The sequence below is a fragment of the Salvia splendens genome, chromosome 3 (genome assembly GCF_004379255.2).
Source record: "Salvia splendens isolate huo1 chromosome 3, SspV2, whole genome shotgun sequence".
NCBI lineage: Eukaryota > Viridiplantae > Streptophyta > Magnoliopsida > Lamiales > Lamiaceae > Salvia > Salvia splendens.
Window position 1 is genome coordinate 27,232,196 of NC_056034.1, and position 27,938 is coordinate 27,260,133.

Consider the following 27,938-nt stretch of genomic DNA (forward strand, 5'->3'; position numbering starts at 1 on the left):
TTATTTCTAATCGTGATCTCGCCTCTACCTACATCAATAAGAGTTTTGCATGTTGCTAGAAAATCTCTGCCTAAGATTAGAGGTACATTTTTGTCTACTTTCATGTCAAGAATAATGAAATCGGCAGTGAAGATAAAATCGTCTACCTTTACCAAGACATCCTCAATCATGCCCACTGTTTTGATTGTCGTGTTATCGGCTAACCTAATGCTTACATCTGACGTCTTGAGAGGCCCGATGTTGAGCTTTTCATAGTATTTCAGCGGCATGAGGTTGATGCTAGCCCCTAGATCGCAAATGGCCTTGTCCACTTTCCCTTCTCCTATTGAACACCTAATTATGAACTGATCGGGATCTCTTTGCTCACTGCCCTCTCCCTTTGAATGATCTCGCTGCAATGGTGAGGCAACTTAAGGTCGGCTTTTGTAGGCTTTTTCTTTCTCATCACGACCTCCCTTAGTAGCTTCGCGTACTTAGGTATTTCCTGCAATGATTCAACGAGAGGGATATTAGTATGGACCTTACAAAACTTATTGAGAAAATGCTTGAATTGCTCTTCAAGCTTGAACTTCTTCTTCGGCTGGAAGGGGAGTATAATCCCATTGTGCCGCACGAGTTCCTTTTTAGCGGGCGTCTCTGCCTCTTCAGTGGCGGGCCACTGCTAGGTGTGCGACGGTCCGCCAGGCGTTGGGCAGACTCCATTCTTTGGTCCAGCGGCGGGCTGCTGCGGGGTGTGCGGCGGTCCGCTGGCTGTCGGGCAGTCACCAGATTTCACTCATGAGGCGCTGTCTTCGTCCTTCTTTTGCTTGGCGACCCACTTCTTGTTTATGTCCGCCACTCGTGCTGCTGCCTTTGCCTTGTCTTCTTCAATCTTTTTGTGGACTTGGTCCATTTGAGTTTGAATATTCGAGAAGGCAGCGACAATTGTGGTTATTCCGGCCTAGAGGTTGTTAAACCTTGCTTCAACTACCCCAATCTTGGTATCGTTGGCTTTCCTATCTTGTATTAGTACCTCCAAAATCTTCATGATGCATTGGTCATACTTCTCCTCTTTCTTGATAGGCTCAACTACTCCACCTTTGCTCACATTAAATCTTGCGGGGGGTTGCAAGAAATAATTATTAGAGTATGAAAGGTTGGGATGAGGACGGTTCCCATTATAATTATTGAAATTACCGCCCCCTGGTTAGGGCGATAATTGTTATTATAGGGTCTGTTGGGGCCGCCTCCTTGTTGCACGTAGTTGACATCTTCCATAGGAGGGGTAGGAGTGTCGGGTTTGGCGACTACGATAACGGAGGTCGGTGGAACCGGATCCTCTTTTCTCGATGTATCCATTTGGTTTACCCGCACTTTGAGCTCGGCCAATTCCTTTGAGCTCTCATCAGCTTCCTCTATGGCTGCTACTCTCCTCGAGTTGTGCCTTTCTTTCGACCACCCCCTGCTGTTGGTGGCAAACTCTTCAATGACCGCCATGGCATCCGGTCCTATCTTCCACAAGAATCCTCCATTCGCGCCTGAATCCAACATAGCACAAATCTTTTCATTAAATCCATTGTAAATGATTCCTACCTGATGGTCCACGATGAAACCGTGGTTGGGGCACTTACAGAGGAGGGCTTTGTAACGAGCAAACGCCTCGTAGAGGGGCTCATCATGGCCTTGCATAAATTGGAAGATCTCACTCTTGAGCTTTAAGATAGTGCTCGGCGGATAGTACTTGTCGAGGAAGGTAGCCACTATATCCTTCCATGTGGAGACTCGTTCTGTGGGCATACATTCTAACCACTCTTTAGCAGAATCAATTAAATAAAAGGGAAAGAGTCTTAACCTTATGGTGTCGTCGCCGACACCATTTAATTTCAGAGTTTTGGCGATTTCCACGAACTTCGAAAGGTGGCAGTTGGCGTCTTCTGTGGCCCTACCTGCAAAAGGAGATTGCTCAACCCTTTGTATAAGGGTCATTCACATCTTAAAATTATTAGCATCAACGCGACGACCCTCGGGAAAAGTAATCATATTCCCATGATTGAACATGTGCATCACGGGTACTATCTCCTTATCCTTCTTTTCCTGCGCCTCGCGGGCTGCCTTTTCCGCTTCTCTCTAATCCATCAGCATCTTGACCATGGCTTGAGGCCCCTCTTGCTCTGTTCTGTCTGACATTGATCCTTGCTCACTTCTTATTCTCCTTCGGGTCCTTTCAAGTTCGAGATCGAGCGGTTCTAAGCTGTTCTTCCCAGAACGCGTTCGCATACACAACCTGAAAGAAACAAAAACAAAAACAAATTAAACTAAAATTAAAAACAGAAAGCAATTTAAATACAAAGTGGTAAAATTGTCCGTTTGAAGATATCAATGACAAAGTGAATGTATTCCTCGGCAACGGCGCCAAAAACTTGATGCACTTTTTATTAGCACTATAAATACCCACAAGTATACAGAGTATGAATAGTATAGCTAAAGGTCAGTACCGGATATCGATTACGAGGCAAACAATCACAGACTGACTACCATCTACTAAAACTCAATTACTATTTGGAAAAACCGGAAGATTTGAAAACAAAACAATTTGAAAACAAGTAAACAACTAATTGCAACTAGATCACGGAGATAAAAGTATAGAGAAAAGGGAATTCCAGGGATGTGCGTTCACAGTTATGGTTATACAAATTCCAACTACAATACTCTAGCACAATTCTTACTTTGATAGAACGAGTCACCTAGTTTATGCTCATGCGATGCAAACGTTGGTTACAAACATTAGGGTTGTCAATCCTAAATACGTAACTCCTAAAAGCTCCTAAGACCCTTGAAAAGTCATCACTCTCAATTAACATTGTCGTTTTAAAGGAAGCTAATTGTAGTGTCTATTAAGTGGATCTAACTTGTCAACCTCCTCTCACGATTATGTAGCAAGTTATATTAATTCATCACAGAATGTGTCACTCAAACGTGAAGCATTATCCAACAACTTAAGGAAGAAACAAAGTAAGAACAAAACGGATATTTAATACAAAAGGAATTGTATAACCACAATTTCAAGGATAATGATTTCACTAACTCTTTAGTAATTTTAATTAGTTCTACGTTCATTCGATTCAAGTTTTACTATGAGTTCTCCCTATCATGTATCAATACTTATGCCACAATTCTTGTACGAACTCATAAAGATAAATCAATCTAAGCTATCACCAATTAGTGATTTACAGAAATCAAGGTTCGTTCAACAAAAGGTCAGGAAAAATCAAAATATAAAGGGATATTGACATCTAATATCATAGAACTTTCAAAAAGTTGGATTTTTCCCACAAACTTTGAAACTGACAAATAATATCACGAACTTTACCCGAGTTTGTTATTTCCCAACAATGAAAAAAATTCCGGCAAATAATATCATGATACAGATTTTTTCGCAATTTCTCGACAACAACTTCGAGAGTTTCAAGATTTTCAATCTTTGAGAATAGTTTTTCTTGAAACACACCCTCCAAATTTCTTCTTCAATCTATTAATATAATCAAATTTTTTTCACTAATGGGAAATAACAAACTCAGAGTAAAGTTCGTGATATTATTTGTCAACTTCAAAGTTTATGGGGAAAACCCAACTTTTTAAAAGTTCCATGATATTTATTAAGTGACAATATCCCAAGCATAAAAGTCAATTACTATCAATCCTCCAAATTTTATCCGTCCAATCCGTTCGAAGCATACTTTTGAGTATATTAATACTAAATGTCAAAAACTCAATTCCCTAATAACAATGGTATAAATATTCTATCTTATTATTAGTACTCTCTTACGCAATTATGAATAGTTGCACTTGTAATGGGATTATGTATTTTTCTCATAGATTCGAGGTTGTCATTATTGAATTCTAAAATTTTATACCTATCTTTAATGGAGAAAGGAAAATGAAATAGCTTAAGATTTGACTGCGGTAAATAAGAAACGATTTACATGGCTTTTGATTAGGTGCGAATCATTCCATTAATTAATCATGAAATCATAGCTGCAAATGTTGCACTTATTTCCAAGAAATTGGATTCGTTCCCAGTTTCTTTGGAATCTTTTTTTTTAATCATAAAAAATGGGCTTCGCCGTTATGAATTCTCCAATCTTATTAACCTCATCACATTTAATTATGGCCACGGTGCGTCACTCCGCACGCGCGTAATCGCTATCATTAATAGTATTTTTTTTATTTTCTCTTAATTACATCCTGACTTTTTAGGAAAGATTTGCTCAGATTGTTTAATATTTATAGCACTCGTCAAGGTTTGCACTCGGATTGTCGACAACGCCGCGCCGTTTCCATGAATTGCCAAGCGACGGCGGAGAATTCTGTTGTGTCTGGCTACAAAATGTTGGTGAGTTTTCGGATTAATTCGAATAATGTTTGTAATTAGTTAATTAATTGCGGATTAATGTTGATTGAGGTAGGTGTTCGTCCCGCCGCACCCTTTAATTAAGCACTGGATTTCAGTTCTTCGGAATGAGCAGACGCCTTGTCCCGTATTCAGTAGGTCCCAACTTTTTCTACTTTAATTGAATTAGGCAATGGAATATTCTACCCGTTTTTTTTTTTATTTCTTCTTCTTTAATGTTTGATTATGTTTTTTCAGAGAATGCTATGGCTGAGCTTTTAGTTTATTTAGGGATGACTCTATAAAGCAATTTGTAGACTTTTAGTTTATTTAGGGATGTATGTTAAACATTAGTCTAGGCTTACGCTAGAATATCTATCTATGCATACACATTTGAGTTAAAAGTTTGGTGTTTTTTGATTACTGCCAGCCAACTATCAGCGCAGAGATCCAGTCGCCAATGGGTGTTACAACAGTGGAATTTATTGATCCAAGGGAACCCATTGCAGTTAGTCTCAATCTCAAACACACCCACACACATGCTCTCTGTCTTCCATGTTCATTCTACTCCCTACCTTGATTTTGAATGAAGTTGTAACACTTTGTCTTAAAGTTTTTACTTTGGTAGTTGGATTTTTCGCTTAAGACTTGAGACAATCATTATCCTATAGATTGTGCCCATATTGAGAGCTGGCCTGGCTTTGGCAGAGCATGCACCATCAGTTTTGCCAGCGATGAATACATATCATTTAGGTATGGATATGTTGTTTTTCTTATGACTAAAATGGATAACATTTCAAACATTGCATGTTATACATTTTGAATACCACTAAATACTGTTTTCCCTGGCTATGGTGATACATTTTACAAACTCACTTGTTGATGTAGTTGTTAACTCTTTCATTATCTTTGATTCATTGATTAATTGAGTTTATATTATGATTAACTCATGTTTGTCCTCCTTATAAATTTCCTTTTGACTGGATCTAATAATGCTAGGTATCGGCAGAAATGAAGAAACACTTCAGCCATCTGTATACTTGAACAAGTAAGTAGAGATTGCAAACAATGTCTATTGGGTGAAGTGGATTAAATGTGTTCTACATGTTTCAAATCCTGTCTTGTGCATTGAACTCTTCACTCAATCTATATTCTATAACTGCAAGCTCAAGAAAATGTTTTAGATTTGCCTCCAGTTTCTTCTTGATTTTAATAGTTGCTATATAAGTCAGGCTTTCCAATGGTCCGAGTCTGATTAACTTTTCACTTTAAAATAGGCTGCCAGATAAATTTCCTGAAGGCTCTCGAGTATTCGTGGTAGATCCCATGCTTGCAACAGGTAAAGATTTTCAGATATTGCTAACATATCACAAATGTTTACTGCCAATGTTACCATAATACGGGTTGCTCTTCAGCTGAAACAAAGCCTTCTCTACGTCAAGCTCATCGTTTTAGTTTTAGATAGTACATACCCACAGGAGGTTCGTAAATCCATGTACAGGAAAACATCCTTTTAGGTGGTGTTCGGTTTCCTAGATAAAATAGTACTCCCTCTGACCCATTAGAAATGAAACGTTTTCCTTTTTGGTATGTCCCATAAAAAATGAAACGTTTCTGAAAATAGAAACAATACTCTCTCTACCTTTTCTTCTCTCTTACTTTACTCTCTCTTTATTCACTCACAAAACAACACTACATAAAATCTCGTGCCGAAAAGCAAATGTTGCATATTTAATGTGACGGAGGGAGTACCAAGATATAATCTAGGATTTGTTGTGAGATTATTTTAGTTGGAGGGGTTGACTATGACTAATTATCACATTATTATCAATCTAGAATTGAGTTGTGGGATTCAATCTCATAAACCAAACACACTACATATTTAATCCCGAGATATAATCTTGCGAACCGAACAGCCCCTTAAAGTATAGCTATTGGCAGATAGGTTAATACATTTCCCTGAGCATAGAGGATTTTATATCATTGTTGCTGAAAGTGTGTACTTTAAATGAAGCTTCTGATGGTGATTGGTGATATGGTTTGATGTTTCTTCTCGTAATGTTTCAGGTGGTACCGTTGTTGCAGCTATACAATTGATAAAGGATTGAGGCGTTGACAACAAGCAAATAAAAGTGGTTGGTTTTCCATGTTAAATTGCTTCTATCTTAATTCAAATTGTGGCCACACCTTTGCTCATAGTTTGATTCAATTATCTGTGTCTCCATTGTTGGTTATATCCGTTATCAATTGCTAATTACCATGTCTATGTAGTTCTCTAAAATAGCCTCCTTTTCTCGTCCTTTGCCTACTGGCTTCATATCTAAATTGTGGATAGCCACACCCTGCTTGCTTGGCTTACATGGTTCTGGCATTTGCTTTTCCCACCGCATTCACATATTTTTTGTCTTCAGATAGCTGCTGTCGCTGCTCCTCCCGCCCTTCAGAAATTAAGCGAGAAGTTCCCTGGGTAAATTTATCTGATGATTCTGGTGATAAGCTTTTGCGATGTATGGTTTAAGTAACTATCTCTTATTGAATCTCAGGCTTCATGTGTATGCTGGGTAGGCTAGTAATTCAAGGGAGTTTATCAATGGTTGCTTGGCTTACATTAAACTTTTTGTTTTTTGGTAGATTTCTTAATTGCTGGTCATTTTTCAGGTTCATAACTCCCTGACTTGGAGATGCTGGCGATCGTAGCTTTGGCACATAAATATGGCAAATTGTATCTTTCTTCATTGCCCCCAATTTTGTTACGATTATAAGACAAGGTACGCCATTCTCTGCCTACGATTCGTGAGTTTGATGTTCATTGAAACCTCAAAAGCAAGTAATTTTTCAATTTTGTTATTGACTTAGGTTAGTTGAACTCAGGTAATTCAAATCAAGCCCACTGCTGATGAGGGCACTTATTTCATTCTCTACCATTACAAATATCATTTTGTTCTATATATCAGTTTTGTATCTGGCTTCAATTTCTTGACATTATCTTAGTTTTATATTTTGGTATTATTTTTAATGAACTTACTACATTATTGCAAATTCGTAAATGGTTTAGTCAATTATTCAGAAGTCAGAACCTACAAAAAGTTGAATAAATTTTAGGTCAATCGATTTTTGGAATAGAAAATAAACGGTCTTATAATATTATTGCATAAACAAACAATACTAACGAAATATACTTTATTGGGTTGATCAATTAAGCATAAAATGCTCATTGGCAGATAAATGAATAATTTGAAATATTTGGATTTTCTTGCACTAGTTGAACTAAACACAAAAACTGAACTTAAATCTTGAAAAAATCCCGCATCTCATTAACTGCAGATTTGGTTAATTAATGTCTGAACGCCATGATAATGGTGGTTTAATCAATAAAGAATCGCTACGATTTTTGTTTATGGGCAACTGATCCTATATTCTTGCAATTAGGGTTGAGCAAAAAATTGAAAACCGAATATCCAAACCAAACCGAAAATTGACAATTCGGTTCAGTTCGGTTTTAAAATTTTGAAAATTTCAATTTATCTGTTCGATTCGGTTCGAAGGAAAAAAAAATCAAAAAATCAAAAAACCAAAAACCGAATTTTATTTTAATATAATATTATCTATGTATATATACTCCCAAATCTGTAACCCTGAAAGATTTCTTCACTCTCCAAGCCGTCATTCTTCACTCTTTTTCTCCCAAGCCTCTTTTTCTCTCGTTCTTCACTCTCTAACCCTAGAAGATTTCTCCATGCTTCCATTCTCGTTCTCTCCAAGCTAGCAAGCCTCCAACCCATCTCCTATCTCTACCTATCCCACCGCCTCCGCCCTTTAGCCGTGCAGCCCGTGCTCAAGCCCGTCGCCTCCTTTTGTGGAGGATGGGAGTATATTTGGGCTACTCCTTTTTAGGCTCCCTCTTTTCTTTTTAATTAAGTTGGGCCTCACCAATTATATTGGAGGAATAAGGGTGGGTTTTAATTGAATAAATCTTTAGGCCTATAAGTAATTTGATGGTGGGGAATTATTTAATTAAATCCCGGAATAATGCGAAGTACGAACAGTTTTATCTCAAGCGCGAAATAAAAATAACTTCGAGAAAAAATAGTGCGATAATTTAATTATGCTCTTAGATAATTTTTGGAAATTTAATTCGACATCGTGGTGGAAAATACGAGGAGCCAACGGGGAAAATATGGGCATGAGCTGCCGACCGGCGTCGCACGCGACGCCTTGAACGGCCGCCGAATAATAAAAAATACGCGAATATCGAGAAACGAGAGAAAAGACTTTAACTAGGGTGCATGCATTCTAATTAGTAGTTTTCTCGCGCTGATTGTTGTGTTACTACCTTGTTGTTTAAAGGGATTTGTTCCATAAGACTCTAATCCGGAAAGAGGAAATACGCAAGTGCGAGATCTTTTAAGTGAAAGAGGTGAGATTTCTTTTAAGTACCGTTCATGAAAATATTTTGGGCTTTGTTCCTGATGATGATAAATACTTTGACATGAAATGAATGATTGCCATGCCGTGTTTTAGATTTTTTGTGGAATACCTATCTGAAAAATCGCTTGGCCGTAGCCTGAGCCTACTCGCTCCACTCTTTGGGCAAAGCGCCCAATAGCACGATGCCATCGTACCCTCCCACCCCGTAGGGATGAGAATGATGCCAATGCGACAAAAAGCGTGCCACAAACTCCACAATGCTCTCCTCCGCCGTCCTACGGCAGGCATAGAATCTATCCACGCGCCGACGTCTCGTCTCAAAAGCTATGGTATACTTACGAGGGGTCTGTGCAGTATGTGCCGTCTACAGAAAAGATAAGACAATGCCTCTCAGTAACGCTCAAGAATCGATAGAGTATAGAGAAAAGAATGTGATATGTGATGTGTGTGAAACAATGTATGAAAAGATGCGAAGAAACGTGTAAAGTGGTAAAAGTTCTCGTTATTATGTTCACCATCTAAGGGTAGAATGGTTCAAAATTCATTATGCTTTGTTCGAAACGTGTAGAGATACTCCAAAGAAACGTCCAAAACGTGGCTTCATCAAACAAGAGGATAGGGAAGGAAGATATCGCAATCCGTTCGCCTTCATCCAACGCTCGACTTCCCCTTCCTCGTATGTTTGGCAAATTAGGAGTTCTCCCCAATTTATAATCATTTGTTCAAACCATCACTTAGGAAAGCGATTAAAAAGTAGTCAACGTACAACTATTGTTCAAGTGTTCGGACTAGACTATATCTCAAGCCTTCTATGTTCACATGCATAGGCACACATTCACGTCCATAGTCCACACTTAACAAAATCACTTCGAACATGCATAAACATCCACTTCACATTTCAGCATCAAATCACCGACATATTATCATTATCACATTTCACATCCACATATCACATCACAAAGTAGTTCAAAGGAACACCACAATTATTTTCACTTTTGAAAACTCCATGAACATTTCCCACCTTGTATCACCCAAATGTTCGAAAATAGTCATCGTAAAAATTGGGACTTCGCCCATTTTCACAAAAGTTCAAAGACCTCGCTTTTATCTACATCATCAAAAATTTCATTTCCTCATTTGAAAACAAAATGTACAACTTTTCCTTGGTTGAGCATGACGTGTCGGGTGTTGAGCCTTCGATAATTGAATCAGTTGGGTCTAGGGATACAAACTAGACCGAGGTTGAAAAAGAATCTTGGGTCCAGAGCTTGGAAGAACGTAAGCTATGATACCACTCTATCACGTCCGCCATTTCTAAGGATAGAAAGAATGGTTTATCGCCACTGTGGTGGGATACAAGAAGCGAGGAAAAAGAAGAATTGAGGAAAAATCACACTTGGACATCAATAGACCGAAAGCAATTTATTTAATCATCCAATAAAGATGTTTCAGAGTGATCGAGTTTAATGTATCTCAGTGCGCAGTGCATTATTCAAAAGATAAATAGTTTAGCGGAAGCAAATAAGAGTAAAAGAATGGAATCATGTATGAAGACACAACCCATTCGGTACATATAACAAGTAGACTTTAGAAGCTCCACTCAACACCCACCACGACTTGTCAATGCTCAACCTGCACATAGGGAAAACCTATAGATGGCTGAGTACTTAAAAAGATACTCAGTGGACAGTTGCCGAAAATATTTGCATAAAAATAATTGTCAGCCAATTTAGAGTGAGCTTGGGGTTTAGCTTTCATAAAAAAGACACATTCCATGACGGTCACTAGACCGGCCAAATGCGCGACAAATGGCTCACAGTCCCTACATGGTGTACACTAGTCTAAGCGGGATTTGCGGCCCACACTTAAACCAGAATTCGATTAATCCTCTGGCAAAGCCTGCAAAGCCAGGCATCTAACACACAGTCAGGCATCCGACACAAAGTCAGGGCAGATAGGTATTCCACAAAGTCAGCCGCTACGCCCTGCCATCGCCGCTGCTGTTATTCGGTCATTGCTGTTCCTACAGCCACAAATCGTTATCCGGCGGCCCTCAACTGAGCTCGAAACAACCTTGCAGGAATCCGGGAGCCTCTGAAACAACCCCGCACAGGCCCGATTAACCCCGAAAGATAAGTTCTTAAATTCCAACTTGTGTTCTTTTCGCGTTTTCCGATGAGTTAATTGAGATCAATTCTCAATTAATTGGTGATTTAAGGGTAATTAGTAGCTGCACTTAAATTCTATGATTAATCCTCATGATTAGGATTAATTTGGTGCTTTTATTCTAGCAGGTAACGGCTGCAGAGTGGGATGGAAGCTTGAGCAGATTTCTGGTTGGAACTACCGTGAAGAAGAAAAGATTTGGGCTCAAAAGATCTTCCACAATTTAATTTAATTTGATTGGACTCATTTAGTTGGGAGCCCAACTTTTATATTTTATTTATTTGATTTTGGACTTCCATTATTTTCCATGGCCCAAAGCCTTTTGTAAATAAACATTGGACTTTATTTAATTGAGAAGCCAAAATATTTATTTCACATTTTGGGTCTCTTTTATTAATTAAAACTCACGGAAAACTTTAATTAATTTTATCGTCTCGTTCCCAACAAAGAATCGATCGCCCAACGCAACTAATTAATATTTAATGTTGTTCTAAATATTAATTCTTCAAGAATCGATCCATAATTCAAAACACGCCGCGTACTCCGTAGTACTTCCAATTAAATTCCACGAATATTGAAGATAATATTCCTTTCCGCCGAAACAAAAATCACTCTCCGAACAGATGATATTTAGAACACAATACGCATTCCCCTTCGCGCAATCCAACCAAAGAAATAGTCCATTGGTGTTATGCCAAGTACTCTAAAAATTCACCACCAAAGAATAATTATTCTTGTAAGCCCAAAATATTTAATTCCTCGCTTCGCAAGAAATTAAATATTAATTTTTTAGAAATTTCGAATAAGTCACCATATCGCATTCAAAAAAAAAATTTTACTACTCGAAAATTCGCGGGTGTTACAAAACCAAATCTATTTGTGCAAATTGACATCTTGCATGCATAGAACTTCAAAGCTTTAGACGTAATTACAATCCTAAACATGAATTCTATGGAAAAAAAAATTATACCTTAATGATTCTCCAAAGAATCAAAGTGACTTGCTACTTCTCCATACGATAAGACTAAAGATTTTGATGCTACAGAATCGATATATCAGTCTACTCTAGTGTTGGGTAGACACGAGCATAAATATTATTTTGCTCTATGCTTGACTCTCATCAGAGTGGACGTGATCTATGATTCACCCATTCTGAATCTCGACGAGCTAACTTCTAGCATCGGCAACATCTCGATTCTCCATGTGCCACGTCTATGAAATTTTCCCGAGAAGAGGTAGGGTCGGACCGGGTTGGGAAATTGACGGAGTTCATTAAAGTCCATAATTTAAAGACCAATTCCAAAATTTACGTGAAAAATAAGATTTTGTCGTGAGTTCATAATGGTAGCGGCCATTTTTCCTTAAATTTTTATTTACATTGAAAAATAATGCTACTTTTTTTTACTACTATTATCATTACTTTTAGAGAATACTCAAGTCAGGGTTATTTTTCTGTTAATTTGCCAATGGTAATTTGCCAATGTAATTTTACTGTTAACAAAAAAAGAAAAAGTTATTTTTATCTTTTAGAATGATTTATAATGTGTTCAACTTCGTTTAGTTTAAATTCTAATTAAATTCTCTTTTGTTATAGTTCTATTATTTTTCTTTTTGATTTCAATTTTAGTCAAAAGCAACGTATTGGGCTTCTCTTACAACGTATTGGGCTTCTCTTACGCTATTTTCTCTCTTACTTTACTTCATTTTATATTTCCTATTTTATTCTTTCTTCATTTAACTTAATAAATATTATTTTTTAAAATTATGTACCCAAATAAATCAATCACTTATAGCTAGATAAACAAAATAGTACTTTTTAAAAGCACCTGCAATGCAACGGTGGCCTACCGGGAGCTCGGACTCATCCCTCCATGACAAGCCTGCGGTGAGATCCTATTGTGCGTGTCCTGTCCCATTGAGACTCTCGCACTAGGTGGGTGGGGACCGAGCTATTGGGCCCCGCACATGCCGTCACCGTCGCTGCCAAATGAGTAATTTTTTTAATGTATTTTATTTTATTTTTATTAACTATGTAATATTCAGTTTTTTTAGTGATGTTTTATATGTGAAATAGTATTTATTTATTAATTGTAATTTTAAATTGAAAAAGTGAAGTAGTAAGATCCATGAAAGTGAAGGAAATGGATTAAAAAGATCCATGAAAATGAAGGAAATGGATGTTTAATGGCTCAATTGTTGCAGGTGTTGTGTATTGAATAACATACCCTCTCCATCCGTCATTAGGAGTCCCAGTTGACCATTTTAGTTTGTCCGTCATTAGGAGTCTCACATCACTTTTACCTTAAATAATAGGTTGATCCCACTTTCCACTAACTCACACTCACTATTCTATGGTATATAGAGTGATATAGGGCCATGAATAGTGAAGGGAATGTGTGATTAAGGATATATGAAAGCTGGTTCTTCATTCTCTCGTTTCTGTTTATTTTTCTTCTGTCGTTGTGGACTGCTCAAGTTAGATTGTCAAACTGAACCAGCTGGCCAGATGTATGCCTTCTACCTGCGTGTGAGTGGATCCAGTGGGAATTCAAACTGATCAACTTGACTTAATCCGACTTGAGTGCGCAAATAGAGGAACTCAGAGCATTTCAAAACCTTAACCCACAATACTATTAACTAGTATAGGGAAGTAAGGATCAATCCTACAGAGACGATGTGTTCTACATTTGTTGCGGACAAAATGGGATGGCTGCTGCCACGCTTTACAGGGTGGGTTAAGTAAACTACGAACTGGAAGACTAAACTAACTAAACTGATCCACTTGTTAAACGGAATTTAAATCGACTTGATCAACTCATACAAAAATTTCCTGAAATGGCCAAGCAAGGTAAAAGTGAACAATGTCAATCTCCTGCAAAACCTACGATAAAGCAAACCTTTTCTAACAACTTCATCTTCTTTACGAAATCAACATAAAACACATAGCATAATCAGATCTGAACATTTACTAACACTTGTGACCCAACAAAACTTGACTTAATAAAACTTACAATTCAAAATCTACTATAAACATTGAACTGAATCTACGTAAACGAGTAACTAAGCCATAATTGTAACGCCCCACTTTTCGAACCCTAATTTTCGAACCCTAAAGTACTTGTATTAATGCTTTTATATTGCGAAGTCCGTGAATTAATTGTTGTTGGACTAGAGATTTGTTAAATAAATTACTGTGCGAATCTAAAATAATTCCTTTCCGTGAAGAATAAATATATTAGACTCAATCCGCGTGTTGGATCGGATAAATTGAACAAAAAATATAAAAATCCAGTCCGTGATAAATAAATTGTGGACTGCATAATTTAAAATAAGATACAAAGGACCGCGAGTAAACCAATTTAATTAATCTTCCCGATTTATTTGGTCATCAATCGGCTTTAATTAATTTTTAATTAAAGATTCTGTAAAGATTATCCTCCTCCATGAAAATATATTCCTCCTCCGTAATTTGCAAACCAATGCCAAATAAATTCAATTAAATCAAAATAAGGAAGAAATCGAATTCTACCCTATTTCACACGTCTAAATCGTTTCTCCCCTCTCTCCATACTCCCTAAATCTCTCCCACATCTTTAACTACCTCTCCCTATAATTTAAATCACCAAATCAGTTTATCTTTTTCTCTCCTATCATTCTCCGCAAACAAGAACACAAGCTTTATTCCTTCAACTCCTACTCAAGGTAATCCTACTGAATTTTACCTCTACTTTACATGATTTCAAATCAACTCATTCATTCTTCCGGTCAGAAATCGAGAACTAAGGAGAGGGAGTTCCTGTTCCGTCCAGTTGCAAATCTGCAAATTGAAGGTATATACCTCTCCCATCCAAATTTCCAATTTCACACTACTGCATTCATATATTACACCCTACTGTTGCCGCAATCTGCGATATATCTCCTAATCGAATGAATCAAAGTAAACTAAACTAAAGAAACAAATTTTAATTCACGAAATCAAATAAAGAACTTACCTTCGGGGAGGAAATCGGGGCGGAATCGGGGGCTGACCGGAGGCGGCACCTCCCGGCAGCGACGGCGGTGTACGCGGGGCGGCATCGCGATATCGATCCCGGTACAGCAGCAGCAACGACGCAGAGGCTGGCTTCTGTACAGCAGCCTCTTCCCGACGGCAACAGCAGCCTCTTCCCGAAGGCAGCAGCAGCTCCTCCCGGCGACGGCTGCACGACCACCGGCGGCGGCATCCCCCGGCTGGATCGAACGACGACAGCAGCGGCGGTGACTGCGCAGCAGCGGCAACGATGGAGCAGCGGCGACGCGATTCCAACAGCAGCGGCGACGTGATTCCGACAGCAGCGGCGGCTGGCGAAGAGGGGTGAATCGGAGAGGCGATGACGGATGGAGAATTTGTCTGCAATTTGGGCGAGAGAGAAGAGAAGAGAAGAAGAGGGAGAGAGAGAGAGTGACAGACGTGGGGGGGAGGGAATATACATAATTTTGGGCCTTTTGTTTTTAAATGGAATTGGGCCTCAACAGTATAAATTGGATGTTTTGGGCTCTCATTTAATTTTGTTGGGGCTTCTTAATTAAATTGGAGATATAAGGTGGGGAAATAATTAAACTTGAGGCTTTTAAATAAATCTTTGGGCCGATAATTAATAGTGGCGAATTATTTAATTAATTCCGGAATATTTCAACGAATGAATAACTATATCCTAAATCTGAAATAAATATAGTTCGAGGGGAAAATGCTTGCGACAATTTAATTATACACTTTTATAATTTTGGGGATTTTATTTTGATATCGTTGAGAAAAATACGAGGAGCTAACGGAGGAATTAGGGGCGTAAGCGGCCGTCGAATAACCGAAAACCGAGATAAATAACTTTGCTTAGGATGCATGCATTTTTACCTATTTATTTGAAAAATGTGTTGATTTATGTATTATCTAAATGTTAAAGGTGAATCATCGCAAGGGAATCGCTATCGCAAGGGAATCGCTATCGCAAGGGAAAGAACATAATTTCAAATTAAGAACTCGAGGTGGGCTTCCTTTTTAAATAAGGACAAAATCCTAAATGTTTTATTTATGAGAATGAAATGTGTTTATCATGCCGTGTTTTGCTTTAACGTGCCTATCTGATGTGGCTCTGGCCAATATTGTTTAAATCGAATTCGGGTCCTCGTAGGGCCGCAAACCCTACTTGGATTAGTGTACACCTATGGTAGACTGCGTGCTAGCGTACGGGCTGGCCGGTCTAGTGGCTTGGTTTGTGGCCACATTCCAAGTCATGTATGAGCAGATATGGCTAACGTCTATGGGAAAATGACTGATCAGTCGATGTTTAAAATGGAAATGATTTTGAGTGCCTCGGGCATTTCTAAAGCTAAACCCCGATGGTTACTTGTGAATGGCATGATAAATTACTGTTTATTGAAAATGTTTTCGGCATGAGCCACTGAGTATTTTTATAATACTCAGCCCTGCATGTGTTTTCCCTATGTGCAGGTTGAGCGGCGACGAGGATGTGGTGGTGTTGAGCATGTGAATTTAAGATATTATTGTTGTCTTTGAACCTTGAGTGTCGTTGTGTCTTCACACATGACGTCACTCTTTCTCTTGGTCGTTTCCGCTATGACGTTTCGTTTAATTATGTTTTATTTAGGCCGATAACTTTAATTGTTAGGATAATGGATATTTTGAATTTCTTGTTGGATAATATCAAACTCTTGGTTATTTATTGGGATATTAATTGTTGGTCCAACTTGTGTTGAAACCCTAATTCTTTTCGTCTGTTTATTAAATTCTTTTAATCACGATCGCCCGTATTTATTAACCTTTAAGGGCGGTCGTGACAGTTTGGTATCAGAGCCAGGTTTCTTTCCGCTCTGGACCCAAGAGTCCTTTTGAGTCAAAATCTGTTCTTGTATTGATTGACTAAGGTATAAACATCGAAGGCTCAACACCACAACTCGTCACGCCCAACCGCGAAGAAAGAGGTAAAGGTATTTTGGTGACTATGGGGTTGGACTATTGAATGTCAAAAGTTGCAATGGAAAAAGATTTTGATTTTGGAGATTTAAGTTAATACGATGGTTTTGAAATTATACATACTTTTTTTTAAATGTGGAATGATATATAAGATTGCTCTTATTTGATTGTGAAACATAATATGATGACTATTGTCAAGCATGAGAAATTGTATCTTTGTGATGAGGAAAGTATGCGAAGGTTGTTGAACTTCCGTGATTGTTTGGGTAATTTTTATTTTATCCCATATATGGTGGGATTTACATGGTCTTGGGAGTTGTGGAACGTCGGGTATGATACATGTCGATTTTGATAGATACAAAGATATAGAATATGAAATACAATGCCTATGACGATGAACTTCTTGTGTGTAACCATATGTACCTATTGAGTACGTAATAAATAATCTCGCGACGGAAATAAACGTGGAAGTACTAAATCCGAGGCAAGTAGCCTATAGGAAACAGAATTCGACGTACTGTGACATGATGAGATACAAAATCAAACAAAATGAGCGAACCTTTTACTTGAGAGCAAAAGTTTATTCTTGGAGTGATACAACCATCATACCCCTATCTTATATACACATCCATATGCATCTACTTATTACTCTCAGCATCATTTTGAGCCATATACCTTCCTTATTCTTTCCTATCTTTGAGTTGATGTTGAGGTTTCCTTCTATGTAGATGGCCGGATCGTACTTTGCTCAAATGCGTAATCGTTACGCCAAAAATAGGAACCTCCCCATTGAGAAGTACCGAGAATATGAATGGGATGGAGAGGTCGATCTCATGAGTTACGTCGCCGAATTTTAGGATCTGTGGATGGACGCCTATGCGTTTGGGGAAGCCGCCCACCATGCTGGAATTGCAAAGCTTATTCACACCCTACCGCTATCTTGGAGCCAGTGGGTGGCTCAGGTGGCAGAATCATTCATATGGTATAGTCCGCCCGAGTACACACCGCGAGGGGACTTGCCTGGCCTTCTAGAAATACTACTTCCAGCCTTAGTGAGGGCAACCGATGGACCGCCACGTTCCCCACCTCCGTAGATCTTTCCGCCGGATCAAGCTCTCATAAAGAAGTATCGATACGATAGTGAGCCACATGTCTCACGCGTGCCCAGAAGAACAAGGCTCGGGATGCGCACTTCAGTCCCTTTAAGAATAGAAAGGGAGGTCGAGAAGATAATCACGACAGTTCCTTCACCAGTACGCGCTGAAGAAGAAGACGAGGAGGAAGAGGAGGAACCCTTCGAGGAAGAAGGGAACCCGAATATGGAGACTGATGGTGAGACCGAGGAGGAGGAGGAGAGGGAGGAAGGAGAAATTTAGGAACAATAGTCATGAGATAGATTGTTTCGTTTTTCTCTTGTTTTGATACCATATTGTTTTGCTAGACTATTACTCATTTTATTTCCACGTTTTGGCTTTCCCTTCTTTGGTTATGATTGATACTAAGACCTCTTGGAGGCAACGTTTTATTATGGAAACTTCTACTTTTGCTACCTTGTTGGGCCATTATCTTTTGATATTCTATTGTGCAATTGTTCTTGATATCTTATTGTGTAATCGTCTTTTGTTATTTGTTGTCCAAACGTCTTTTGTTGTCTCATTGTGCGAACATCTTTTGCTGATCCATGATACCATTGTTTCTCTTTATTCTATCGTGCAAACATCTTTTGTTATCTCGTTGTGCGAACATCTTTTGCTAATCCATGATACAATTGTTTCTCTTTATTCTATCGTGCAAATGTCGTTTGCAATCCTGTTGAGCGAATATCTTTTGCTACACCATGATACAATGGTCCTACTCTATCCATGACACAATTATCTTTTGTCTTGTTGTGCAATTATCCCTTGATCCCTACTTGTGAAATATTATATGACCCTTCCAACTATACAACATGACTATTGATAGATTTGAATAAGTGCGATAATAACCCGTTTGATTGGTAATGAATCAGAATGCCGCCAAGACGTAATGTAAGGAATGGGAACCGGGCGCCTACACCTCAGACGACGGTAGACGAGAGTGTAGCGCAAACAACCCCACAACCACCTTCACCACCTCCTCCGCCTCAAGTAGACCGAGAAATTGTGAAGTTGTTCCTGAAACAAAAACCTCCTGTCTTCGACGGAATGGGAGAGCCGGAAAAGGCTGAAAGTTAGATACGCGCTTCGGAGCGTATTTTCACAATTCTGATGTGCAACGATGCAGAACGAATGGCTTGTGTGACCTACCAATTAACTGGGTCAGCTGACTTCTGGTGGGATACCAAGATGAAGACCACACCACGAGATCAAATGGGTAGAATAACTTGGGAGAATTTCAAGGAGGCAATATATAACAAGTACGTGCCAAAGAGCTACCTAAAGGCGAAGGCGGCTGAGTTCTATAACTTAACCCAAGGGCGCATGTCAGTGACAGAATATGATTGCACACTCTGCGATATGACCCAGTATGCACCTGAACAAGTTGATACTGATGAGAAACTGGCCGAGAAGTTCCGTGAGGGTCTAAGACATGAGATAAAGATGGCGTTAGCTAGTCGTGGGAGACTTACATATGCAGAAGCGTTGGGCCTTGCGTTAGATGTTGAGGCAGCTATGCCCAAGGAGAGAGTGACGGAGAACGCTACACTGGCCTTACCCCCACCACATCATTCCCGGGAGAAGAGAAAATAGGATGGGAACAGGACCCACTATGAAAATAAGAGGTACCAGCGCACCCAAAACCGACCACAGTATGGAGGCAGACAGAATTTCTCTAGCCAGAGGGTTGACTTCCGACCCAGACCACCACAATGCAATGTGTGCTCCAAGTACCATTTCGGAGAATGCAGAATACAGAACACCACCAAGTGCTTCAACTGTGGTGGAAATGGCCACTTCTCTAGAGAGTGTCCGAGCAAGAACTTTGGGATGGGTTCAAGGCAGAACAACCAACCGTCCGCAGTCGAGGGCACCACCAGCACCACCAAGGACGAATCATGATCAACCTCCGAGACAACAACAACCTCACCGTCCAAGACTTCCCTCCCAGGCTAGAGCATATGCACTGAGTTTTAGACAACCCAAGACTGAACAAGGGAGTTACGAGAACGGGAATTTGGTAGGTATGGGCGAACTTCTTGATACACCTATTGTTGTGTTGTTTGATACGGGCGCATCACATTCTTTCATATCAGAACTATGTGTGGACACATTAAGTTTGCCAGTTACTAAATCTGAACATAAGATGATGGTGACCTCACCAGTGGGAGGGGTAATAGAGATTTCTCAAATATGCTCGAACGTAGAAATTGTTATGGGAGAACTTAGGCTAGTAGCGCACGACTTACAAGTTATGGCCATGAAGGATGTCGATGTAATCTTGGGAATGGATTGGTTGACTGCGAATTTTGCTACGATTCGATGTAAGGAGAGGAAAATATCATTACGAGCCCCTGGAAAGGAACCAATCGTGTATCATGGAATTCCGATGAACAGAAAAACGTCCATCATCTCCGCACTCCAAGCCACAACGATGTTGAGAAAAAGGCGTCCTGCCTATCTAGTCTATCTACAAGGAGATGAGAAGAAAGAAAGGAAAGTGGAGGATGTTGCTGTGGTACGAGAATTTCCAAACGTCTTTCCTGAAGCGTTGCCTGGTCCACCGCCAGATCGACAATTGGAGTTCACAATCGACCTAGAGCCAGGGTCGGCACCGGTGTCCAAGGCCCCATATCGAATGGCGCCTAAAGAGTTGGAAGAACTCAAGATACAACTACAGGAGCTTATGGACTTGGGTTTCATTAGACCCAGTGTTTCACCGTGGGGCGCGCCTGTGCTTTTTGTGAAGAAGAAGGATGGATCGATGAGAATGTGTATCGATTATAGAGAGTTGAACAAGATGACTCTCAAGAACAAATATCCACTGCCGAGAATAGATGACCTATTCGATCAACTTCGAGGAGCTGGTGTGTTCTCAAAGATGGACTTAAGGTCTGGATACCATCAGTTGGGAGTCCGACGAGAAGACATACCGAAGACTGCTTTTCGCACGAGATATGGTCACTATGAGTTTTTGGTAATGCCGTTTGGATTGACAAATGCACCTGCGGTATTCATGGATTTGATGAATCGAGTGTTCCATCCATATTTGGATAAATTCGTTTTGGTGTTCATAGATGATGTACTTGTCTACTCGAGGGACGAGAAGGAACATGAGGAACACCTGCGAATCACATTGGAGACGTTGAGGAGTGAGAAACTGTATGCCAAATTCAGCAAGTGCGAGTTTTGGCTTAAGGAAGTGAACTTCCTTGGTCACGTTGTGTCAGCAGAGGGAATCCGAGTGGACCCCGCCAAGGTTGAGGCGGTACAACAATGAAAAGCACCCTCAACACCAAACGAGATTCGGAGTTTCCTAGGCTTGGCAGGATACTACCGAAGGTTTATAGAGGGATTCTCCAAGATAGCGAGACCCATGACCAAACAACTCAAGAAGGGGGTAAAAGTCAAATAGACCCCAGAGTTTGAGGCAAGTTTCCAGCTGTTGAAGGAAAAGCTAACCAGTGCACCGATTCTAGCTGTGCCAGAGCCTGGAGTGAACTACGTGGTATACACTGACGCTTCGAAGGTAGGACTTGGATGCGTATTGATGCAAAATAACAAGGTGATTGCTTACGCATCACGACAATTGAGGCCACACGAGTTGAACTATCCAACCCACGACTTGGAGCTAGCAGCGGTAGTGCACGCCTTAAAGATTTGGAGACATCATCTCTACGGAGTCCGATGCGAGATCTTCACGGATCACAAAAGCCTGAAGTATTTCTTCGAGCAGAAAGATATGAACATGCGGCAACGAAGATGGCTCGAGTTGGTAAAGGACTACGATTGTGGCATCAATTATCACCCCGGCAAAGCAAATGTAGTGGCAGATGCATTGAGCCGGAAGGACCATTCCCAACTGGCCACTTTTCTCACCAAAGAGAAAAGCCTGATTCGCGAGTTCAGCAAGATGCGTTTGGAAGTGGTGAGGGCACCCGAAACAGTGGATGCACGAATCGCCACTCTAGCTGTTGAACCTGATCTAAGGTCAAGGATTATTGAAGCACAACGGATGGATGCGAAATTGGAGGAAATTCGTATAGAAGTGCGAACTGGCGAATCTGAAAATTTTAGTGAAGAAGGTGACAATGCCCTTACTTTCGAAGGAAGATTATGCATGCCGGATAACGAGGGGCTAAAAAATGAGGTTATGAGTGAAGCCCATGAGACTCCTTACACCGCTCACCCAGGAAGTACGAAAATGTATCAAGATCTGAAGAAGTCCTTTTGGTGGAATGGTATGAAGAGGGATATAACGTCATTCGTCGAGAGATGTTTAGTCTGCCAGCAAGTGAAGATTCTACATCAACGACCGTATGGGAAGTTACAACCACTGAAAATTCCTGAGTGGAAATGGGAGCACATAGCCATGGATTTCGTGACAGGTTTGCCAAGGACTCTGAGAGGGAACACCGCCATTTGGGTAATTATAGATCGACTTACCAAGAGTGTGCATTTCATACCGATTCTCATAATCTATGGGTCCAACAAACTGGCTCAAATCTACATAAGGGAGATAGTTCGATTGCATGGAGTCCCAGTGACTATCACATCCGACCGTGACCCGAAATTTACCTCAAGATTTTGGGTAAGTCTACAGAAGGAGCTTGGAACCAAATTGAATTTCAGTACAGCGTTTCACCCGCAAACCGATGGACAGTCCTAAAGAACAATCCAAACTCTCGAGGATATGTTGAGAGCCGTGGTACTCGACCGAGGAGGAAGTTGGGAGGCAGCACTACCACTGATCGAGTTCGCCTACAACAACAGTTTTCAGGCAACGATAAACATGGCACCGTACGAGGCATTATACGGAAGAAAGTGTAGATCGCCGCTCTACTGGGATGAAGTTGGCGAGAGAAGAATACTCGGACCTGATGCAGTCGAAGAGATGGTGGGAATCGTTCGACAAATTTGTGAGAGGATAAAAGAAGCTCAAGACAGACAGAAATCATACGCGGATGTCCGACGAACCGACTTACAATTCCAAGCTGGCGATAAAGTTTTCTTGAAGGTATCTCCGTCAAAAGGGATAACACGATTTGGCGTCAAGGGCAAATTGAAGCCGCGATTTATTGGACCTTACGAAATTCTCGAAGGAGTGGGCCCCATTGCATATCGATTGGCGCTACCACCAAACCTTGGTAATGTGCACAACGTTTTTCATGTGTCGCAGTTACGAAAATACGTATTCGACCCAAAGCACGTGATCTGTTTTGAGGAAGTCACGTTGAATCCAGACTTCAGCTATGAGGAGAGACCCCAATCCAATTTGGACCGGAAGATCCAGAATGTGAGGAATAAACCTGTTGCTTGTGTGAAAGTGCTATGGGAAAATCACGGACATGAAGAAGCCACGTGGGAGAATGAGGACAAGATGATGGAATTGTACCCAGAACTCTTTACTTGAGGGTAACAAATTTCAGGACGAAATTTCTGTTAAGGGTGGTAGGATGTAACGCCCCACTTTTCGAACCCTAATTTTCGAACCCTAATTTTCGAACCCTAAAGTACTTGTATTAATGCTTTTATATTTCGAAGTCCGTGAATTAATTGTTGGTGAATTAATTGTTGCTGGACTAGAGATTTGTGAAATAAATTACTGTGCGAATCTAAAATAATTCCTTTCCGTGAGGAATAAATATATTAGACTCAATCCACGTGTTGGATCGGATAAATTGAACAAATAATATAAAAATTCAGTCCGTGATAAATAAATTATGGACTGCATAATTTAAAATAAGATACAAAGGACCGCGAGTAAACCAATTTAATTAATCTTCCCGATTTATTTGGTCATCAATCGGCTTTAATTAATTTTTAATTAAAGTTTCTGTAAAGATTATCCTCCTCCGTGAAAATATATTCCTCCTCCGTAATCTGCAAACTAATGCCAAATAAATTCAATTAAATCAAAATAAGGAAGAAATCGAATTCTACCCTATTTCACACGTCTAAACCGTTTCTCCCCTCTCTCCATACTCCCTAAATCCCTCCCACATCTTTAACTACCTCTCCCTCTAATTTAAATCACCACATCAGTTTATCTTTTTCTCTCCTATCATTCTCCGCAAACAAGAACACAAGCTTTATTCCTTCAACTCCTACTCAAGGTAATCCTACTGAATTTTTCCTCTACTTTACATGATTTCAAATCAACTCATTCATTCTTCCGGTCAGAAATCGAGAACTAAGGAGAGGGAGTTCCTGTTCCGTCCAGTTGCAAATCTGTAAATTGAAGGTATATACCTCTCCCATCCAAATTTCCAATTTCAAACTACTGCATTCATATATTACACCCTACTGTTGCCACAATCTGCGATATATCTCCTAATCGAATGAATCGAAGTAAAGAACTTACCTTCGGGGAGGAAATCGGGGCGGAATCGGGGGCTGAACGAGGCGGCACCTCCCGGCAGCGACGGCGGTGTACGCGGGGCAGCGGCATCGCGATATCGATCCCGGTACAGCAGCAGCAACGACGCAGAGGCTGGCTTATGTACACCAGCCTCTTCCCGACGGCAACAGCAGCCTCTTCCTGACGGCAGCAGCAACTCCTCCCGGCGACGGCTGCACGACCACCGGAGGCGGCATCCCCCGACTGGATCGAACGACGACAGCAGCGGCGGTGACTGCTCAGCAGCGGCGACGACAGAGCAGGGGCGACGCGATTCCGACAGCAGCGGCGGCCGGCGAAGAGGGGTGAATAGGAGAGGCGACGACGGATGGAGAATTTTTCTGCAATTTGGGCGAGAGAGAAGAGAAGAGAAGAAGAGGGAGATAGAGAGAGTGACAGACGTGGGGGGGAGTATACATAATTTTGGGCCTTTTGTTTTTAAATGGAATTGGGCCTCAACAATATAAATTGGATGTTTTGGGCTCTCATTTAATTTGTTGGGGCTTCTTAATTAAATTGGAGATATAAGGTGGGAAAATAATTAAACTCGAGGCTTTTAAATAAATCTTTGGGCCGATAATTAATAGTGGCGAATTATTTAATTAATTCCGGAATATTTCAACGAATGAATAACTATATTCTAAATCTGAAATAAATATAGTTCGAGGGGAAAATGCTTGCGACAATTTAATTATACACTTTTATAATTTTGGGGATTTTATTTCGATATCGTTGAGAAAAATACGAGGAGCTAACGGAGGAATTAGGGGCGTAAGCGGCCGTCGAATAACCGAAAACCGAGATAAATAACTTTGCTTAGGATGCATGCATTTTTACCTATTTATTTGAAAAGTGTGTTGATTTATGTATTATCTAAATGTTAAAGGTGAATCATCGCAAAGGAATCGCGATCGCAAGGAAAAGAACGTAATTTCAAATTAAGCACTCGAGGTGGGCTTCCTTTTTAAATAAGGACAAAAGTCCTAAATGTTTTATTTATGAGAATGAAAATGTGTTTATCATGCCGTGTTTTGCTTTAACGTGCCTATCAGATGTGGCTCTGGCCAATATTGTTTAAATCGAATTAGGGTCCTCGTAGGGCCACAAACCCTACTTAGATTAGTGTACACCTATGGTAGACTGAATGCTAGCGTACGGGCTGGCCGGTCTAGTGACTTGGTTTGTGGCCACATTCCAAGTCATGTATGAGCAGATATGGCTAACGTCTATGGGAAAATGACTGATCAGTCGATGTTTAAAAAGGAAATGATTTTGAGTGCCTCGGGCATTTCTAAAGCTAAACCCCGATGGTTACTTGTGAATGGCATGATAAATTACTGTTTATTAAAAATGTTTTCGGCATGAGCCAGTGAGTATTTTTATAATACTTAGCCCTGCATGTGTTTTCCCTATGTGCAGGTTGAGCGGCGACGAGGATGTGGTGGTGTTGAGCAAGTGAATTTAAGATATTATTGTTGTCTTTGAACCTTGAGTGTCGTCGTGTCTTCACACATGACGTCTCTCTTTCTCTTGGTCGTTTCCGCTGTGACGTTTCGTTTAATTATGTTTTATTTAGGCCGACAACTTTAATTGTTAGGATAATGGATATTTTGAATTTCTTGTTGGATAATATCAAACTCTTGGTTATTTATTGGGATATTAATTGTTGGTCCAACTTGTGTTGAAACCCTAATTCTTTTCGTCTGTTTATTAAATTCTTTTAATCACGATCGCCCATATTTATTAACCTTTAAGGGCGGTAGTGACAATAATCATGCAGAAATCGGAACTTAACCATCATATCTACGACTGCAGAAATTAAATTAGACACGGTTACACTGTTAATCAATGTAAACTTACTCAGATCTACTCTACCATACTGCCAATAACCAGATCTAAACATCCTAGCATATTCTCTTCAAGACTTTTTCACATAACTTGATTCACAATTGGACGTTAGATTACAGAATTGGGTGTAGTTTCATCACAGAACACATGCATTAAACGAGCCTCATGAAATTGCTCACACTTAAACCATACTTGTCCTCGAGTTTGAAAGAAAAGAAAAAAAGAGGCAAGTTTTAATGCATGGTTCTTATTCAGAAAACATTATAAAATAGAAATAAATATCTAAAAGGTCTAAGAAAAGAAAACACATAAGTAATGTGAAACACATTGTCATGTAAAAAGAAAAAACAGAACTGGTTTATGTTGTTGGCAATTGTCCCCACAAGCTTAAGGTCAATCCAATTGTCTACAGTCTTAGATTCCTTTCCCTCCCCTCATCTGCCTAATCAGCTTGTCCGTTCGTCAAGATAGCTTCTATCCTTTTAAATTGTTGGATTCACTCAGTCACTCAATCCTCACCAGAATTGTTAGGACTATTCTCTCATTCATTTTGCTATACCATTGATGCTTGACAGAGACTAGTTCCTTAAGGTCTTTCCTTTGGTTGTAATGGGGCCAGGTCTAGTAATATGCTTAGGTGAGAGCCCTAGAAGGACATGTGAACTTAAGGATAAAAACTAGGACAACCTCCATGTGTACAACTTGAATTTCTTCAACCCTGGAGATATCCCTGGCCATTTTGGGTCAGGTTACACCATTTCCTACCCATACTTTCTATCTCTTTCTCTCTCATCTTATTTTTGTTTTTTTGTGGGTTAGGTTATAATTTCCTACCCTTCTTGCTTTCTCCCTTTTTTTTAGCTTCTCTCTCGCCAACTTGGTTATAACTCTTTCTTACTGTTCCTTCTACCCAGTTGGTGAGCTGCCCCAATCTTTCCCTTTGTTCACACGACATGAAAGCTTAAGGTTTTCAAAAGAAAGGACTGTTAGGGTTTGTATACTAGAAATCACCTTTCGAGTGATTGAATACTGTAAAACTCTAATAATTATTTTCCAATGAATGCAACAGATTATTTTTGTCGTAATGTTGTTATGTTTTACATTTAATGGATGTTTAATGCATATTTAAATGTATAAGTCAATATAACAAAATCTAAGTCTTTGTTTTAGTAGACCGGTTGTGGGCTGCGCTCAATTTAAGGTACGCGGTCAGTTCTGAACAAAGAAAAATAAGAATTTCACAACCTAGATAGGCCTAGACTACCTATTGTGAAAGGTTGCAATGTCAGTCCGATTATTTCTAAGCCTTATTGAAATATGATGACAATGGTGTGGTATAGCACTGAATGGATCTAATAGCAAGATGACTCTTTATGCTATCTACTGAAAGATGAGGTCTTGATAACTAATTTCTTAATCAATGTACGTTAGCATTGAGCATACGATATTGAGTATCTACTACTTTGACTTACCAAAGGTGTGGGTTTTTCTTCACCCAACGATCCAGGTATATTGGGTAGTGGTGATCATTATCTGGCGGTGCTAGGATTGCTATTATATTGAATCGCGCGCGAGGATAGTCTCGTTTGATAACATCCACAAGAGGAGCTCGAAACAAGG

The 27,938-nt window shown here is 39.9% G+C and overlaps 1 protein-coding gene and 1 pseudogene across 3 annotated transcripts; one reads left to right on the forward strand and one right to left on the reverse strand.

Moving 5' to 3' along the window:
• The first annotated feature begins 4,202 nt into the window (after window positions 1-4,202).
• LOC121795577 lies at window positions 4,203-7,408 on the forward strand (annotated as a pseudogene).
• A 1,368-nt stretch (window positions 7,409-8,776) lies between these two features.
• LOC121795578 lies at window positions 8,777-15,395 on the reverse strand. 3 transcript variants are annotated; one of them, XM_042194114.1, is made up of 2 exons: window positions 14,956-15,395; window positions 8,777-9,161 (listed from the first exon to the last, which is right to left on the reverse strand). In XM_042194114.1, the coding sequence occupies exons 1-2, from the start codon at window positions 15,184-15,186 to the stop codon at window positions 8,940-8,942; spliced, it is 453 nt and encodes a 150-aa protein (XP_042050048.1). In that variant the 5' UTR covers window positions 15,187-15,395; the 3' UTR covers window positions 8,777-8,939. The 3 variants fall into 3 exon arrangements, with proteins under 3 accessions (XP_042050048.1, XP_042050050.1, XP_042050049.1); XM_042194116.1 differs by lacking the exon at window positions 8,777-9,161 and adding an exon at window positions 10,311-10,429; XM_042194115.1 differs by lacking the exon at window positions 8,777-9,161 and adding an exon at window positions 13,617-13,793.
• Between the last annotated feature and the right edge of the window lie 12,543 nt (window positions 15,396-27,938).